We start from the raw sequence: 18,603 nt of genomic DNA on the forward strand, positions 1-18,603 counted from the left end.
AAACGTCTTGGGATCAATGAGGAAACCGTTAATTTATTCGGGAGAATCTAAGGGCTGCTGTCCATGACCTCAAGATGATAAGGTGTTGAGTGATGCAACAAGACAATGAACTAAAAGCACACAAGTGGATAAACAAAAGAATTCACATAGAAGAAAGAGATCGCACTCACCGATCCTGAGCAGCCGTGCTTTATTTCGTGCAGTGAACGGGGGTTACATCTTCAAAGGGCAGGTAAAGGAACGACACGTGTTTCGCGTGTAACGCGAAACACGTGTCGTTCCTTTACCTGCCCTTTGAAGATGTAACCCCGTTCACTGCACGAAATAAAGCACGACTGCTCAGGATCGGTGAGTGCGATCTCTTTCTTCTATGTGAATTGTGTTCTATGGACAGTGTTGGATCTTTCTGAGGTCAGCACCGCTTATTCCTTTGATGTGCAAGTCCAGCCGTGGGACCCCTGACCATCAGGTGTGGCGTATCATATGAAAGCATAGAACACAGGTAGTGCCAGTTGCTTCTACTCTACATTAAGACTGTGTAAACAAAAGAATGGTTAAAAAAATATCAAGTCACAGCCCTGACCTGAAGAGAATTCTAGAAATATTGATATACTGAAATGCATGTACAGAGGGGACTTGTAAGGAGTATATCTGTTTGGGGCCGGCACCGTGGTTGGGGTCATCCTATTAAGGATACAGGGGCCCCAAAAGGCAGGAACACAGGTTGTGAGTCTAGGGCCACACATATCCCTGCCGGCCTGACTGGACTACTTCAAATTTCCTACTCGATATGATGCAAACCTTATTTGCAGCTACAGGAAACATTTGGTGGAGCCAATTTTTGCCAATGGGAGATCTACAGGTTATTAAATCCAAAGGTTCTTTTTTTTTCAGATACACATGACTTACTCCACATTTATTATGAGTTTAAAGGGGTACTCCGCCCCTGCTGGGGACCCCCCCCCGCGATCTCGGCTGCGGCACCCCAGACATCCGGTGCACGGAGCGAACTTTGCTCCGTGCCGGATGACTGGCGATGTGGGGCGGAGGCTCATGACGTCATGGCCACGCCCCCTCAATGCTAGCCTATGAGAGGGGGCGAGACTTGCATTGAGGGGGCGTGGCCGTGATGTCACGAGCCTCTGGTGCTGCACCCAACACTCTAAACGAATACCGGGTGCAGCAGGGAGATCGCGGGGGTCCCCCCACGATCAGACATCTTATCCCCTATCCTTTGGATAGTGGATAAGATGTCTAGGGGCGGAGTACCCCTTTACGATACTTTCTAGACACTTTTTCTCCTTGTTCGGTAAGGTTAGGCGCAGATACTAGTGCTTGCTTTGCACCAATACTTGGGGGCTGCACGTGGACTTGTCACTGTTTAAAGGGAAAAGTCTACTTGCTGCCTGCAAATAAGTGCTACAATTAAGAATACAACTCTTTGCGTGTTATTTATTTAGTTGCATTTGGTTTGTTTAACAATCGGAGCACATTTTATGTGTAATCAATGCAGAAATCCAGGTATTTCTAGGGCCCATGCACACTATGGATATTCTACTCCGCTTGCAGCAGAGTCCTACTGATCTCAATCGGGTTGTGCTGGTCCATAGCAGAACCTTCAACATGTATCTGGACCCTGCCAAAACAATAAACATGTTCATTCTTTTGGTGTAATCCGCTTGGAAAAGCCCACTAGGCAATGAGCCTTTGCTTTCTAATGCTTATTCCCGTAGAAAGAAATTTTACACAAAATAAGCGCCGATTACAGGCGGTGTGGATTCACTGACTTACCATAGTGTGCATGGGCCCGAAAGGGTTCCAATATTTCTAAGGGGTACACTATATGTCAACAAAAGGCTTAAAGTGGTACTCCGCCCCTAGACATCTCATCCCCTATCCAAAGGATAGGGGATAAGGTGTTTGATCACGGTGTTTCCGCAGCTGGGGCCCCCCACGATCTCAGCTGCGGCACCCCAGACATACGATGCACAGAGCGAACTTCGCTCCGTGCCAGATGACTGGCGATGAGGGACAGAGTGATGTCACAGTCACGCCCCACTTGTGACGTTACGGCCGCGCCCCCTCAATGCAAGTCTATGGGAGGGGGCGTGACGGCCGTCACGCCCCCTCCCATAGACTTGCATTGAGGGGGCACGGCCGTAACGTCACGAGTGGGGCGTGACTGACATGACGACCTTCCGGTGCTGCACCCAACGCTCTAAACGAATACCGGGTGCAGCAGGACCCAGTGGCAGGACCCCCATGATCAGTCATCTTATTCCCCATCCTTTGGATAGGGTATAAGATGTCTAGGGGCGGAGTACCCCTTTAATGAACTTGTGTTTCCACTATATCGGCTGTAAAGAATTCAAACCCCACTGCTACTTTTTCCAAAAACAGTGTAACACTTGTACGTGGGTTGTGCATGGTATTGCGGCTGATATCCATTGAAGTGGTTGGGGGTGAGCAGCAATACAACATTCAACAAGGGGGCAGGAGTGATGTTGTTTTGGGTAAAAAAGGAAGAAATTTTTTCCTAATCTTGTACATTCCCTTTAATTCCATCTACATTTACCCCTGTAATATAACATATATATATATATATATATATATATATATATATATATATAAATTCTGGTCGTACTTCGTCCAAGTAACATGGTGTCCAGACCACAGTGATAGACGCGGTTACCTGTGTACTGTTCTCATCACAGCTGTGAGTGTTGGCAAACCAGGTAGAGCTTTGGGAGCATTGGTCTATCCCCAGACTCAACAATCGCACGTCTACATGCAAGGTTCCCCTGTGCGAGGAAGAAATGGGGAAATGTTACACAAGGTATTCAGCACAAATTTCCAGAATATGTCCTAATATGTTCTATAGAAAAAGTCAAAGGGGTATTCCAGGAAAAAACTTTTTATTTTATATCAATTGGTTCCAGAAAGTTAAACTGATTTGTAAATTACTTCTATTAAAAAATCTCAATCCTTCCAATAATTATCAGCTGCTGAAGTTGAGTTGTTTTCTATCTGGCAACAGTGCTCTCTGCTGACATCTCTGCTTGTCTCGGGAACTGCACAGAGTAGAAGAGGTTTGCTATGGGGATTTGCTTCTAAACTGGGTGGTTCCCGAGACAGGTGTCATCAGAGAGCACTTAGACAGAAAAGAACAACTCAACTTCAGCAGCTCATAAGTACTGAAAGGATTAAGATTTTTTAACAGTAGTAATTTACAAATCTGTTTAACTTTCTGGAGCCAGTTGATATATCTAAAAAATGTCCTCGATAACCCCTTTAAAGGGGTATTCCGGCTTTATTCCGGCCAAAGGATAGGGGATAAGATGTATGATCGTTGGGGACCCCCGCAATCTCGGTGCAGCCCCCGTCACACCCCCTCCCATAGACATGAATGGAGGGGAGGCGTGGCGTGATGTTACTAGGGGTCGTGGCCGTGACGTTACGTCCCCGTTTCGGAGGCAGCGCCCGGCACAGGGCTGCACCAAGATTGTGGGATCCCCACAATCTTGGTGCAGCCCTGTGCCGGGCGCTGCCTCCGAGACGGGGACGTAGCGTCACGGCCACGACTTAAGGGGGTATTCTGGCTTTATACATCTTATCCCCAAATCCAAAAGATAGGGGATAAGATGTATGATTGCAGGGGTCCCAGCGATGGGACCCCTGCAATCATACATCTTATCCCCTATCTTTTAGATTGGGGATAAGATGTATAAAGCCAGAATACCCCCTTAAGACGCTCAGTTAAGTTGCATTTACAGTTTCACCAGTCATCACTGGAAACAGCCAACAAGTTCATTAGAGAGATCATAACAGTTTAGTTGACCTTATTGCAATGGGGGACATACAGTATAGGCAAACGGTAACCAAAACATCCAAATTCAACTATTCTCAGCATCTTCTGTGCAAATGACCCTTTAACAGTTGGGTTGGAATATTTTGAACATAACGTTCATGATATTGCATTACAATAACATTACAGATTATGGAGAATAGATTTATAGGGACAGAACATTGATCCGCAGATTTATTCTGATTGCAATATTTGGAGTCGAGAAGGATTTTTTTCCCTAGTATTGGGCAATTGGCATCAGCCTCATAAGGTTTTTTTTTCCTTTTTCTGGATCAACACAGGAGGGTCAAAATAAGGTTATAGGTTGAACTTGATGGAGTCTGGTCTTTTTTTTCAACCTTAAAGGGGTACTCCGGTGGAAAACATTTTTTTATATCAACTGGTGCCAGAAAGTTAAACAGATTTGTAAATTACTTCTATTTAAAAATCTTAATCCTTCCAGTACTTATCAGATGCTGTATAATACAGAAGAAGTTCTTTTCATTTTGAATTTATTTTCTGTCTGACCACAGTGCTCTCTGCTGACACCTCTGTTCATGTCAGGAACTGTCCAGAGCAGGAACAATTCCCCATAGAAAATCTTTTCTACTCTCGACAGTTCCTGACATGGACAGAGGTGTCAGCAGAGAGCACTGTGGACAGACAGAAAAGAAATTCAAAAAGAAAAGAACTTTCTCTGTAGCATACAGCATCTGATAAGTACTGGAAGGATTAAGATTTTTTAATAGAAGTAATATACAGCAAGGAATTGTGGGAGATTACAGTTCTGAAGCCTGGGGACTTGTAAATGCAGCTGTGGACCATAATACAGGCTCTAGATAATGGCGAATATAGCACAATAAGAAGTTCTAAAAGGACTAAAACTTTAGTGGTCTATCCACACAATGGGCAATTAACCCCTTTCTGACCCAGGTATAGGGAGGTCACTCCTATGCTGGTTATTCAATAGTGACTGCGGCTTGTAGAGAATTTATAGACTAGTGTCGTGCCTGTCGGTGATCCATCAACACCCCACGGATACAAGGCCTCTGTGGCTGCCATGAAAGAACAGGTAGCCAATTTCACAGCTCAATACAATAGTATTGCATTGAACCATTGAATTGTATAAGCAATGATTGCTTATACAAGTCCCCTAGGGGAATTAAAAAGAAGTACACATATATATATACATACAGTCATGGCCGTAAATGTTGGCACCCCTGAATTTTTTCCAGAAAATGAAAATTTTCTCACAGACAATGATTGCAGTAACACGTTTTGCTATGCACATGTTTATTCCCTTTGTGTGTATTGGAACTAAACCAAAAAAGGGAGGAAAAAAAGCAAATTGGACATAATGTCACCAAACTCCAAAAATGGTCTGGACAGAATTATTGGCACCCATTCAAAATTGTGGAAAAATAAGATTGTTTCAAGCATGTGATGCTCCTTTAAACTCCCCTGGGGCAAGTAACAGGTGTGGGCAATATAAAAATCACACCTGAAAGCAGGTAAAAAGGAGAGAAGTTCACTTAGTCTTTGCATTGTGTGTCTCTGTGTGCCACACTAAGCATGGACAACAGAAAGAGGAGAAGAGGGGAACTGTCTGAGGACTTGAGAACTAAAATTGTGGAAAAATATCAACATTCTCAAGGTTACAAGTCCATCTCCAGAGATCTAGATTTGCCTTTGTCCACAGTGTGCAACATTATCAAGAAGTTTGCAACCCATGGCACTGTAGCTAATCTCCCTGGGTGTGGATGGAAGAGAAAAATTGATGAAAGGTGTCAAAGCAGCATAGTCCGGATGGTGGATAAGCAGCCCCAAACAAGTTCCGAAGATATTCAAGCTGTCCTACAGGCTCAGGGAGCATCAGTGTCAGTGCAAACTATCTGTCCACATTTAAATGAAATTAAACACTATGGCAGGAGACCCAGGAGGACCCCCTGCTGACACAGACATAAAAAAAACAAGACTTTATTTTGCCAAAATGAACTTGAGTAAGCCAAAATCCTTCTGGGAAAATTTCTTGTGGACAGATGAGACCAAGATTGAGCTTTTTGGTAAAGCACATCATTCTACTGTTTACCGAAAACGGAATGAGGCCTACAAAGAAAAGAACACAGTACCTACAGGGAAATATGGGGGAGTTTTAATGATGTTGTGGGTTGTTTTGCTGCCTCTGGCACTGGGTGCCTTGAAAGACATCATGAAATCTGAGGATTACCAACGTTTTTGGGTCGCACTGTACAGCCCAGTGTCAGAAAGCTGGGTTTGCGTCTGAGATCTTGGGTCTTTCAGCAGGACAATGACCCCAAACATACATCAAAAAGCCCCCAGAAATGGATGGCAACAAAGTGCTGGAGAGTTCTGAAGTGACAGCAATGAGTCCAGATCTAAATCCCATTGAACACCTGTGGAGAGATCTTAAAATTGCTGTTGGGAAAAGGAATAAGAGATACCTGGAGCAGTTTGCAAAGGAGGAGTGGTCCAACATTCCGGCTGAGAGGTGTAAGAAGCTTATTGATGGTTATAGGTTATTTTTTTCAAAGGGTGTGCAACCAAATATTAAGTTAATGGTGCCAATAATTTTGTCCAGCCCATTTTTTGAGTTTGGTGACATTATGTCCAATTTGCTTTTTTTCCTCCTTTTTTGGTTTAGTTCCTATTCACACAAAGGGAATAAACATGTGTATAGCAAAACATGTGTTACTGCAATCCTTTTCTGTGAGAAATACTTCATTTTCTTGAAAAATGTCAGAGGTGCCAACATTTACAGCCATGACTGTATATATGTAGTATATATTTTTATCGGGAGGCGTTTTTTGTTACATACACACACACACATATATATATATATATTATTTATTTTTATTTATTTATTTTGTAACAAAAAACGCCTCCCGATAAAAATGCAAATCACACCCTTTGCTCCTTTTAAAAAAAATAAAATCTAAACTTTAACATAAAACAATTTGATTTTACTGTGCGGTAAATGCTGCAGCTGTAAAAAAAAAAAAAAAAAATTGGCAATTTTTTGGTACCGATAAAAACTATATTTGTCTCTTAATTTGTTGCAGTTACTTTTTTGCAACTTTTTTTGGGTGTGTAGCTATGTGAAAATCATGTCGTTTTTCTGCAGTGGTTGTGAATTTGTCATGTGCTCCTTTTGCTGAAAAGTCGTAAAAAGCCCTAATTTAGTCTCAAATCTACGCCAGCCCTGACCAACCTGGCTTACAAAACTGTCTGTGGTCCGCATTAGTAAAAAAGTCTCACACCTTGTGGCAATGGGTTAAAAGGTCGCAGACAAAGTCACAGAGGAGGAACCATATAAAGTGGTGCACTGAAGGGTAATTACAAAAAACATGTGCACTAGAACAAATTATAGGTGGAGAAAAATTGTTCACCTACACCACCTTTGATAGGTACGTTCAGACGAGCGGATTTGAAGCGGATTTTACGCTGCAGATCCACCGCTGAAGGACCCCTGTATGGTGCCTTTTCATGTGCCTGCTCGGAGCGGCAATACGCCTCTATGTGCAGACACACTGAAACGATGAGCGAGTATACTGCGCATGCTCGTGGCGACTCGCACATTGCAGTGTGTCTGCTCGTAGCGCCATATTGCCGCTCCGAGCAGGCACATGTAAAGCCAGCATATAGGAGGTCCTTCAGCGGCGGATCAGCAGCAAAATCCGCTTGTCTAAAAGGGTACTCCGGTGGAATTATTATTTTTTTTTAAATCAACTGTTGCCAGAAAGTTAAACAGATTTGTAAATTACTTCTATTAAAAATTCCTAATCCTTCCAGTACTTATTAGCGGCTGTATGCTACAGAGGAAATTCTTTTCTTTTTGTATTTCTTTTATGTCACGACCACAGTGCTCTCTGCTGACACCTCTGTCCATTTTAGGAACTGTCCAGCGCAGCATATGTTTGCTATGGGGATTTACTCCCGCTCTGGACAGTTCCTGACATGGACAGAGGTGTCAGCAGAGAGCACTGTGCTCGTGACAGAAAAGAATTCCAAAAAGAAAAGAATTTCCTGTCACGATTCGGCTACAGGTTGTGGATCCACTGTGTCAGCGAGGGATTGGCGTGGACCGTGCAGGTGGACCGGTTCTAAGAGGCTACTGGTGTTCACCAGAGCCCGCCGCAAAGCGGGATGGTCTTGCTGCGGCAGTAGCAACCAGGTCGTATCCACTAGCAACGGCTCAACCTCGCTGACTGCTGAGAAGGCGTGGGACAGAAGGACTAGGCAGAGACAAGGTCAGACGTAGCAGAAGGTCGGGGCAGGCGGCAAGGTTCGTAGTCAAGGTGGATAGCAGGAGTTCAGGTAACACAGGCTTTGGACAACACTAAACACTTTCACTGGCACAAGGCAACAAGATCCGGCAAGGGAGTGCAGGGGAAGTGAGTAGATATAGCCTGGGAGCAGATGGAAGCCAATTAAGCTAATTGGGCCAGGCACCAATCATTGGTGCACTGGCCCTTTAAGTCTCAGAGAGCTGGCGCGCGCGCGCCCTAGAGAGCGGAGCCGCGCGCGCCAGCACATGACAGCAGGGGACCGGGACGGGTAAGTGACTTGGGATGCGATTCGCGAGCGGGCGCGTCCCGCTGTGCGAATCGCATCCCCGACGGCCATGTCAGTGCAGCGCTCCCGGTCAGCGGGACTGACCGGGGCGCTGCAGGGAGAGAGACGCCGTGAGCGCTCCGGGGAGGAGCAGGGACCCGGAGCGCTCTGCGTAACATTTCCTCTGTAGTATACAGCTGCTAATGAGTACTGGAAGGATTAAGATTTTTTTAATAAAAGTAATTTACAAATCTGTTTAGCCTTCTGGAGTTTTCCACCGGAGTACCCCTTTAAAGTAGTATTCCGCCCACAGACATCTTATCCCCTATCTGAAGCACCCCATATGATCTCCGAGCTGCACCCAGCTTTCTAAACAGTATGTTTAGAACGCTAGGTTTGGGCGGCCGGAGATGTGACATCATACCACACCACCTTGTGACATCACACCACGCCCCCTCCATTCATGTCTATGGGAGGCGCCGTGATGGCACGTGTGCTGCACGGAGATCGTGGGGGAGGTCCTTTGTATAGGGGATAAGATGTCTGTAGGTGGAGTACCCCTTTAATCTGCATCACAGTTTAGGGATAGACCCTTCAAATGTTTGAACCATAGTATCATGGCGTGATCAATCTATAACAGAAGTCTCAAACTGTGGCCCTCCAGATGTTGCAAAACTTTAACTCCCAGCATGCCCGGACAGCCAACGGCTGTCCGGGCATGCTGGGAGTTAAAGTTTTGCAACATCTGGAGGGCCACAGTTTGAGACTACTGTTAGGGTGGGTTCACACCACGATTTTCTATACAGTTTTTGGATACGGTTTAAAAAAAAAAAAAAAAAACGTATGCAACTGTACAGAAAACCGTGGCCATAGACTTTCCATTCAAAACCGTATGCACCATATTGCATACGGTTGTCTCCGTTTTTCACACCACACGGTTTTTAACTTTTTTTTTTTCTGGACAGAAAACAATGGCCTACCACGGTTTTTGGTCCAGGTGACCCGTATACGTTTTTTTTTTAACATGGGAGTCAATGGGAACCGTACAGAACTGTATGTGTGTACAGTTCCATCCAGTTTTTACCATACGGTTTTTGACTATGAACAGTTTTTTTTCTTGGAATTTCAATCAAACAAGTGAAACTTTATTCATAATGGAGTGAAAAGTTCAAAACGTATGCGTTTTTTTTCTTAAAAAACGGATGAAACCGGACATCACTTTTCAAACCGTATACGGATTAAACTTTGTACACACGTTTTGATACAGTTTAGTCTGGTTTTGAGGAATCCGTTTTTTTATCAAAAACCTAAAAAAAAACTGTATTGCAAAAAATGTGGTGTGAACCCAGCCTTATAGGGAGTTGAAGTTTTGCCACAGTTTGAGACCACTGTTATAGGGAGTTGAAGTTTTGCAACATCTGGAGGGCCACAGTTTGAGACCACTGTTATAGGGAGTTGAAGTTTTGCCACAGTTTGAGACCGCTGTTATAGGGAGTTGAAGTTTTGCAACATCTGGAGGGCCACAGTTTGAGACCACTGTTATAGATAGATCACGCCATGGTACTATGGTCCAAACATTTGTTATGGGCAAAACCAGACAGATTCAGCTACAGATTGATAAGGGAATTTTTTTTTAAATGAACCTAACTCCCCTAACAAACCCACATGATTTGGTGCACATTTGCTACTGCATATTTACTTACAGAAATGCTGCAGATTTACCGCTAAGGCAAATAGGCAGCATTTCTGACAAGTGTGAGAGCACCCTGAGGCTATGTTTACATGGTGGAATGTGAAAATGTTCATGCTGACATTGCCCAAACTTTGGATAGCTGGCAGGACATGCCAGCGCTAGGACCAGTCTCATAGACGGCAATGCATTTCCATGCGGAACGGCAGAAAGAATACACATGCCTATACTTTCTGTGGACTCCGGAATCGGGATTTCCGAGACAGAAACATCTGCCGCGGAAATTCGTCCATGTGCACAGTGCAGCAGAATCCCATTGAAATCAATTCTTATGCGGAATTCCGCACAGAAATCCCTTCGTGTGAACATGGCCTTATAGCTACAGGTATCATAGCAGCATTTTGTAACAACCCCTTGTGTGTTGATCACATGGCTGGGACTGAGCAATGATAAAAATTGATGGACAACACAATAAGACCTTAAAAACCATCAGAATATATAAAGTATATTGGAAAAATAGATAATAGTTAAAGGGGTACTCCGCCCCTAGACATCTTATCCCCTAACCAAAGACGTCAGATCGCCGCGGTGCCGCTGCTGGGGATCCCCGGGATCTCCGCTGCGGCACTTCGCTATCATTACAGCACAGAGCGAGTTCGCTCTGTGCGTAATGACGGGCGATACAGGGGACGGAGCTGCGTGACGTCATGGCTCCACCCCTCGTGACATCACGGCCCGTCCCCTTAATGCAAGTCTATGGCAGGGGGCGTGACGACCGCCGCGCCCCCTCCCATAGACTTGTATTGAAAGGGGCGGGCCGAGACGTCATGAGGGGCGGAGCCGTGACGTATCGATGCTCCGGCCCCTGTATTGCGCGTCATTACGTGCAGAGCGAACTCGCTCTGTGCTGTAATGATAGCGGGGTGCCGCAGCGATCCCCAGGGTCCCCAGCAGCTGTACCGCGGGGGATTAGATGTCTAGGGGCGGAGTACCCCTTTAATATTTGCTATAATATATAAAACCACTTTTTTGCTTGAAATTAAAATAGCCCTTTAAGCTAATAGCATATAGAAGACACAAATAGAGCCTCAAAGTAGTTGTAGCCTGGATCTACCAATGGGGATGCCACCAGAGATGAGCGAACTTACAGTAAATTCGATTCGTCACGAACTTCTCGGCTCGGCAGTTGATGACTTTTCCTGCATAAATTAGTTCAGCTTTCCGGTGCTCCGGTGGGCTGGAAAAGGTGGATACATTCCTAGGAAAGAGTCTCCTAGGACTCTTTCCACCTTTTCCAGCCCACGGGAGCACCTGAAAGCTGAACTAATTTATGCAGGAAAAGTCATCAACTGCCGAGCCGAGAAGTTCGTGACAAATCAAATTTACTGTAAATTCGCTCATCTCTAGATGCCACATTAAAGAGGTATTCCAGGCCAAAACTTTTTTTTATATATCAACTGGCTCCGGAAAGTTAAACAGATTTGTAAATTACTTCTATTAAAAAATCTTAATCCTTCCAATAGTTATTAGCTTCTGAAGTTGAGTTGTTGTTTTCTGTCTAACTGCTCTCTGATGACTCACGTCCCGGGAGCTGTGCAGATCCTATGGGGATATTCTCCCATCATGCACAGCTCTCGGGAAGTGACATCATCATTGAGCAGTTAGACAGAAAACTTCAGAAGCTAATAACTATTGGAAGGATTAAGATTTTTTAATAGAAGTCATTTACAAATCTGTTTAACTTTCCGGAGCCAGTTGATATATATAAGAAAAGGTTTTCCCTGGAATACCCCTTTAAAGAGGATCTGCTTTCCTAATGTGTCTCTTTTAGTATGTACCTTACCCATAAAATAACAATTCTGGAGCATCTTAAAAATGCATAAAAAGATAATTGACAACTGGGAGGGTGGGGGGTGGGGAGACTGATGGATTGACACAATCTGATATTATCCAATCAGTCAGACTGTGTAGGGACCCCCCATTAGAGAAAGGAGAAAGACAACACTTGTCAAGTCATATCTTCAGAAGAATGGCACAATGCAATGTTTCTATATACTTCAATAGAAGAAGCAGCTCACCCCGTCCACCAGCGCAAACACCAGTGCAAAGGATCCACTTGCTACACCCCCCCCAGGATTCACAACAGGAACAGATGACATGGATTATCCCTCAACAATGTGTAGAGTAGTAAATGTAATTGCTTCATTCAGCATCTATACTGTGAGGGAAGTCAGCTTGTTATATGTTTTTATATACGTTTTTATATACTCTTTTATATACTCCTTTGTATATTTTATACGCCATCTTGTATATCATCAGCCATGTTGTCTATAGTCTGCTATCTTGTCTGTATTCTTTCATTATGAACTAATCATGAACTTCACTAGCAATTATAGTTAAAGGGGTTCTCCCTTGTTTATACTGTTTTTTGTTATTATGTTTGTGTGTTATGTGTGTATAAGTATGTGTTTTTTTGTGTGTTTTGTGACTATGTATATATGTATTTTCTTACCTTTTGTGAAGATCCGGAAGCTGCCCCCTTTTTCTTCCAGCGGCTTGCTGTGCACCTCGGCCTCCGCCATGTTGTGTTCGGTAAGTGTGATGTCGGGGTGTGTGTTCTTGCTTCTGTCCTTCCTATCTTCTGACGTCCGAGGCAAATCTTTTCTTCCTGTTTCTTCCGTGGCTCAACGACGAATCTGCGGCCTCTTCCGGCGCATGCGCAGGTAGTTTTTTTTTTTTTTTTTTTACCAATAAAGTTTTTTTTGTCTAATTGACAAACTGTCTACGCATGCGCAAGTACGCTAACAGCGTAGCGTACGTTAGGTCTACGCTAATAGCGTAGCTTCGCGCAAGCGCAGACAGTTTGTCAATTAGACAAAAAAAACTTTATTGGTAAAAAAAAAAAAAAAAAAAAAACGGCATGCGCCGGAAGAGGCCGCAGACTCGTCGCTGAGCCACGGAAGAAACAGGAAGAAAAGATTCGCCTCGGACGTCAGAAACACACACCCCGACATCCCACTTACCGAACACAACATGGCGGAGGCCGAGGTGCACAGCAAGCTGCTGGAAGAAAAAGGGCCCCTTCCGGATCTTCACAAAAGGTAAGAAAATACATATATACATAATCACAACACACATAAAAAAACACATACTTATACACACATAACACACAAGCATAATAACAAAAAACAGTATAAACAAGGGAGAACCCCTTTAAGAAACTTATATTCAAGGTTACAATTGCTGAGCTTACAGGAAGCTTCAAGGCTATTTAGTGTGAAGCCTCACATACATCGACCTTCCTGCTTAGAGACAGACAGCTGTTATGACCATGTATAATCTGGAAGTGTGCCATCCTTTCATGTAGGTCTATAAGAATCTGGTTTCTGTAGTAAAACGTCAGAAGATTCTGTATACAGCTTTGGAGTCGGTGTCATTTATTCCTAGGCCTGGTCACTTATAACTTCTATTTTGGCCTCAAACAGCATATTTGAAGGAATCCATTGAATTACCTAACAATACTACACGTAGGACACGTACAGGAGCAATTGAAACATCTGACGCGTTTCAAGCACAATGCGCTTAGTCATCATGACGACGCACATTGTACATGAACGCGTCAGTTGCTGGATAATCCATGTCTTTAATGCCATGTTGTTTGTAAAGATGCTCCAGAATTGTTATTTTTGGGATATGTTTTCACTAAAACAGACAGGTCAGGTTCTCTTTAGATAGGGAATAGATAATTTAGGGGGCTAGGTATTATGTAACACAACAGCAACATAAGCAAAGTAAAAAGAAAACCTAAAAGAAAACTGAAGATTAATACATATATATATATATTATTGAAAATTTAAGAAGGCATAAATATGAAGGCCTTCAAACAGGCATGATATGTATAAGACAACTGTTATATAGCAGTTGTCTATGGATTTTCTGATGAATAAGGGGCAAAGAGATAGAAAGGCAGGGATATGCACATGCAACTAGGACCTGGCATTCTCGGGCCATCTGCTCTCTGAGATCTGGTGGACGGGAGATTTGGGGCTTAACAGCTGCTCAGTTTGAGGGCGGATGTGAGTGATACAGAAATCAGCGTGTGAGAGTCTAATCTGTGGGGGGGAGGGAAAATAGAAGGACAGGTGAGAGGCAGAATTGGCGAATAACATGCAAAGTAAAAATAAATATTCATAATTATGTGAACCGTGCATAATAACCGGTATATTATAGTATGACCCAGTTGGTATCATTCCCCTCGAGATTAATAATCATTGTATCATCAACAGAAACATTACAGATACATTTTCAGTCAGACCCTCACCCCCCTCCCATCTCTCTTTTTCTCTCCCTCCTCCATGTTCCAAGCTCCTCAAAGATCCCATCTGTCCTCTTCCCACACATTAATATGGAGGTTCACTTACTTAAACTCTGGACTCAGATCAGGCTTGAGCCCATAAAAAGCAGTGGACAGTGAGACCATCCATCCTTGTACAAAACGACTGCCCTCACACTCCAGAAAGGGTTTTGACCACTGAACATGGCTTGGGTCCACAATGTAGCTGTCCCCCCGACTCCACTTGGGAGTTTCTAGGCTCTGGAGGTCATTTAGTAGAATTGCTTTGGTAAGAGAAGGGTTGGCTTGAAAGATGCTCCAGTTACCAAAGTCTATCCTGTGTCTGACACGATGAAGGGATAAAGACAGGTCCTGAAGCAGAATTTCATGGCCCACCTTGGTGGCCTGAAGAAGCAGCTGGGGTTTGGAGGACATGGGGTGTGCAGTAAAGGAGAGCATGGCCTTGTGTATATGTGGATCCCCTCCTGCCAGACTTCGAACCAAGGCATGATACCATTCCATATCCTCCCTTATGCTGGATTCACGCATGTCACTAGCCTGGAATATCATGTTAAGGAAGTTGGTGGCATGCAGCAAGTAGTCCAGTGGCCTTCTGACATGGTGAAGGAGTATCTCAGGTGGAGTCCCCTGTAGATCTGTTAGCTCAAATCTCCGTGAACAGTTGGCTTCTGATAGCGAAAAAAGGTCACCTGAGTGTAGGAACTGTACAGCTGCCTTTCTGCCCTCTTCATCAGGCTGGTCCACATATGGAGTGGATGGCTCAAATGGCGTTGTTTGGGTTGGCGATGTAGGAGATGATGAAAATGGAAGGGAATAGGAAACTGGAGGAGTGGGAGAAGGGTCTGGAAAAAAGGGGACAGACACAGGAACAGAGGGAGTTGGCAGAGGTGACGAAGATGTTGGTGATGGAGGGGGGGTCGGAGTCGGTGTCCACTCGTCAATGGCATAATTCCAAGAAGGGCTCTGAAAATCCTCATTGGCATGGAGGAAATGCTGGGCATGATGGCACCATAACAGCGCCCACCATAGCACCGCCATCTCTCCGTGAGGAAGAAATCATGCCAGGGATCCCATCCCTGCCAATCGTTGGAGGAGTCTTGGCCAGTTCTCTTCCGAACACGGATACCCCATCGCACAGAAGGACCAAATGCCTGTCAGGGCATGAACCATCAGTTGTCTGATGCCATCTACGGAGGAACCCTAAGCAACAGATATCTGCTACGGTCTCACGTGCACTATGGACGTATCTAGTCCTATCTATTGCACTAAGATTCCCATGCTTCCTTCCCACTCCCTCCTGTCTCACCCCTCCCTCTATCTCTACATCTCTATCCTGTACAGCCCATCACCACTTTCTCTCTCAGACTCCTCTTCTCACTCCCTCTCTTATCGGTCTTCCCTGATATATTATCAATTCCTGCGATTCTCTCTCTCTCTTCTCTCGATTCCTCTATTTCTCTCCTGTAACCCCCTCCCTCTCTATCTTGCTACGGTTAAATGTACGTCACTTCATTCCCCAATCTCTGCCTGGCACTGCCCCCTGCCCTGTGCCCGATACCCATAATGTGGCTGCCTAATCCCTGTGCTTGCTAATAGATCGAGGTGTGAGAGCAAGGAATGCTGGGGGACGATCAAAAGGCTCAACTGAGAGGGAGGAGAGTCTGGGAGATGCAGATGTTATGGAAAAGCTGGCAGATTATCATGGGTACTAGGCAAGATGCGGAGTATGATCGGCATTGTATTTGGGAGGTCAGTGGAATATTAAGGACTGACGTTTAGGAACATAGCCATAGGGAAAAGGAAAAAAAATAATGTTTTTGCATGAATTACTATAGTAGTCGTCATTTCTGGAGACTGCTGGGAATATAGAAAACAAGTTGGCATATGGTGCAACAGTGCACTGCCCTATTTTTTAGTAAATGCCAGCTGCAGTTGACTATCGGAGGTAAGGAGTTACCTCTAAACTAAAGGTCACAGCATAAAAGATGGCATGACTGTACGATGCCGATGGTAGAAAGACCGTGTAGGATGCAGACAGTTTTGTGGTGGTAGTCTTGTGGGAAAAGGGGGGTTTGTTCTGTCTTTTCCCTATGTTAGGAGATGCTAGATGTGTCGTCACACCCTGGCTAAAACTCCATGGCAACTGAGGCTGAGTACTGCCCCCTCCATCAGCAGCATCAGACAGTCTGCTGCGAAAAACAGAGCGAGCGCAGGAACATAGGGCTTCCCTATGATAGACAAGAGATTGAGTAAGAAATGTAACAGATACACCCGAACAGAAGAGACGGGCAGATTATACAGAGCAATATGTATTCAGATGATAGAGATGAGAATATTACTAGATGGTAAACAGCTGTCACATGAGCGTGTGTTTCATCAAGTGTCTATCATGGGTTTATTTTGCTACACGCGTTTTGCTGTAATATAACCACAATCTCAACAAGGACAAGGGTGATGGGGAGGACAATAAACTGGCACAGGGTGGCAGTGACAGCTGGCACCAGGTTTCTGGAGTGACATCATTCAGGGGTAATTTGCTAAAGAGCAAAATAACTGGAAATCAGAGAATTATGAGACAGATATGAACGTTGGCTTCATAAAGACAAAGCCAAAGACACAATTCCTTATAAACATAATTGCAACAAAGGCCATATGTCTTTGTATGAAAATGGAGGCAAGAAAGGTACCGTCAGATGTTACGCACAGTATGACGGTACGCTTATGATGGACCACACAATGCCCAAATAATGCAATAATGCAGTGTAACCATACCATAGGGTGCCCAAGTAACAATGCCAATCAATAGAGTGGAGGATACCACTGGATCCAGTATGGCTAGATTGCTATAATGATGGGCACGGAGTATGGGGTAGGGGGGTTGTTGGGAGGTTTGGCAGGGTCTGTACCAGGATACCAGTTGGGCAAAGCAGCTACTGTACAGGTTACCCAAGCACAAGTACAGTGATCCTTTAAATGGGCACTGTCAGATACAAAAACATTTGATATGTTGTAAAGCATGATAAACCAATAGGTTTTGCAATTGCTTTCATTAGAAAATTTTCAGTATTTCATACAGAAAAGCCAGTCAGACAACTGCCCCCACTGCCTGCTTGGACACATACTAGTCCTGCTGTGTCCATGCGTCATCACCTATGTCATGGACACACTTCCTTGATTGACAGCTGTGAGCACAGGAAAAATCCTCCCACTGTCAGCTTGTGTCCCGCTACTGTCATTGAGGACAAGCTGGGAGTTGTAGTTTACCTAATGCTAGGGGAGATGAGAGCAGACAGCATACTGAGGGAGGGGGCGGAGACCTGCATAGTGAGGCCATGCCCCCTCCCTTTGAGAGGAATTCAGACTAGTGAGCTTAATTAAAAGTGTAATAAAAAAATGAACAAAGGTGATAGACACAAAAATAAGATGTACATGGTCAGGATTAGGTACTGAGCGATATATTTTTAAAAAAATGTTTTTTTGTTGGATCTGACGGGTACGCTTTAACTAACATTGGCAACAGGTTACAATATTTTCAACATATAATGGTCTTTTCTGGACCAATGTAGCGTAAAACCAGACACAACATACAATGCTACAGATAGTCCAGATCTGTGAAACGTGTCAATGGCCGGAAGAACTGACCAATCAGAATGGACATTTTACTGGTAAAACCCCTGTATTACTGGCACGTATGCACTGAATTTCTGCCTGATAGCGCCCCCTACAGTACAGGGAGGTATTACATGTTATGTATTCTCTTTACCTGTACCAGGGTAAGCTGCTCCTTTGGACACCAGGTGGGGGCGGCTCCATGTTACTTTTTTAGGACACTGTGTACTGTACAGGACCCCGAAGAAGCTCCTGTCCTTTACATATACAGTGATTACAGCTCCCAGCAGATCTTTCTTACTTTTATATGTAAGGATTTGCTTTATCTGTATTAGTTATCTACTTATTTTTCTTTAATCCTCACTTTTTCCTATTTTTGGATGACATTTTGGGGTTTTCAGAACCAATTACCAGGTTACCATGCAGTTCTGGTCTCAACATACAATGGTTTCAACGTACAATGGTTTCAACATACAATGGTCGTCTTGGAACCATTTAATATTGTAACTTGAGGGACCGCTGTATTCATAAGAG

The 18,603-nt window shown here is 44.2% G+C and overlaps 1 protein-coding gene across 2 annotated transcripts in view; it reads right to left on the minus strand.

Annotated features, from left to right (window-relative positions):
• The window catches only part of GPR179 (G protein-coupled receptor 179), a 58,631-nt gene that overhangs the window by 17,503 nt on the left and 22,525 nt on the right, over positions 1-18,603 (minus strand). The window contains exons 1-2 of one of the 2 annotated variants that reach the window (XM_056549151.1): positions 14,528-16,061; positions 2,693-2,801 (exon numbers count right to left, since the gene is read on the minus strand). In XM_056549151.1, coding sequence (XP_056405126.1) covers positions 2,693-2,801; positions 14,528-15,498 — 1,080 coding nt within the window. In that variant the 5' untranslated portion in view covers positions 15,499-16,061. Of the gene's footprint in view, positions 1-2,692; positions 2,802-14,527; positions 16,062-18,603 lie in introns of those variants that run through there. The other variant, XM_056549152.1, reaches the window with a different exon arrangement.

Source organism: Hyla sarda, chromosome 12 (genome assembly GCF_029499605.1).
Source record: "Hyla sarda isolate aHylSar1 chromosome 12, aHylSar1.hap1, whole genome shotgun sequence".
Taxonomy (NCBI): Eukaryota; Metazoa; Chordata; class Amphibia; order Anura; family Hylidae; genus Hyla; species Hyla sarda.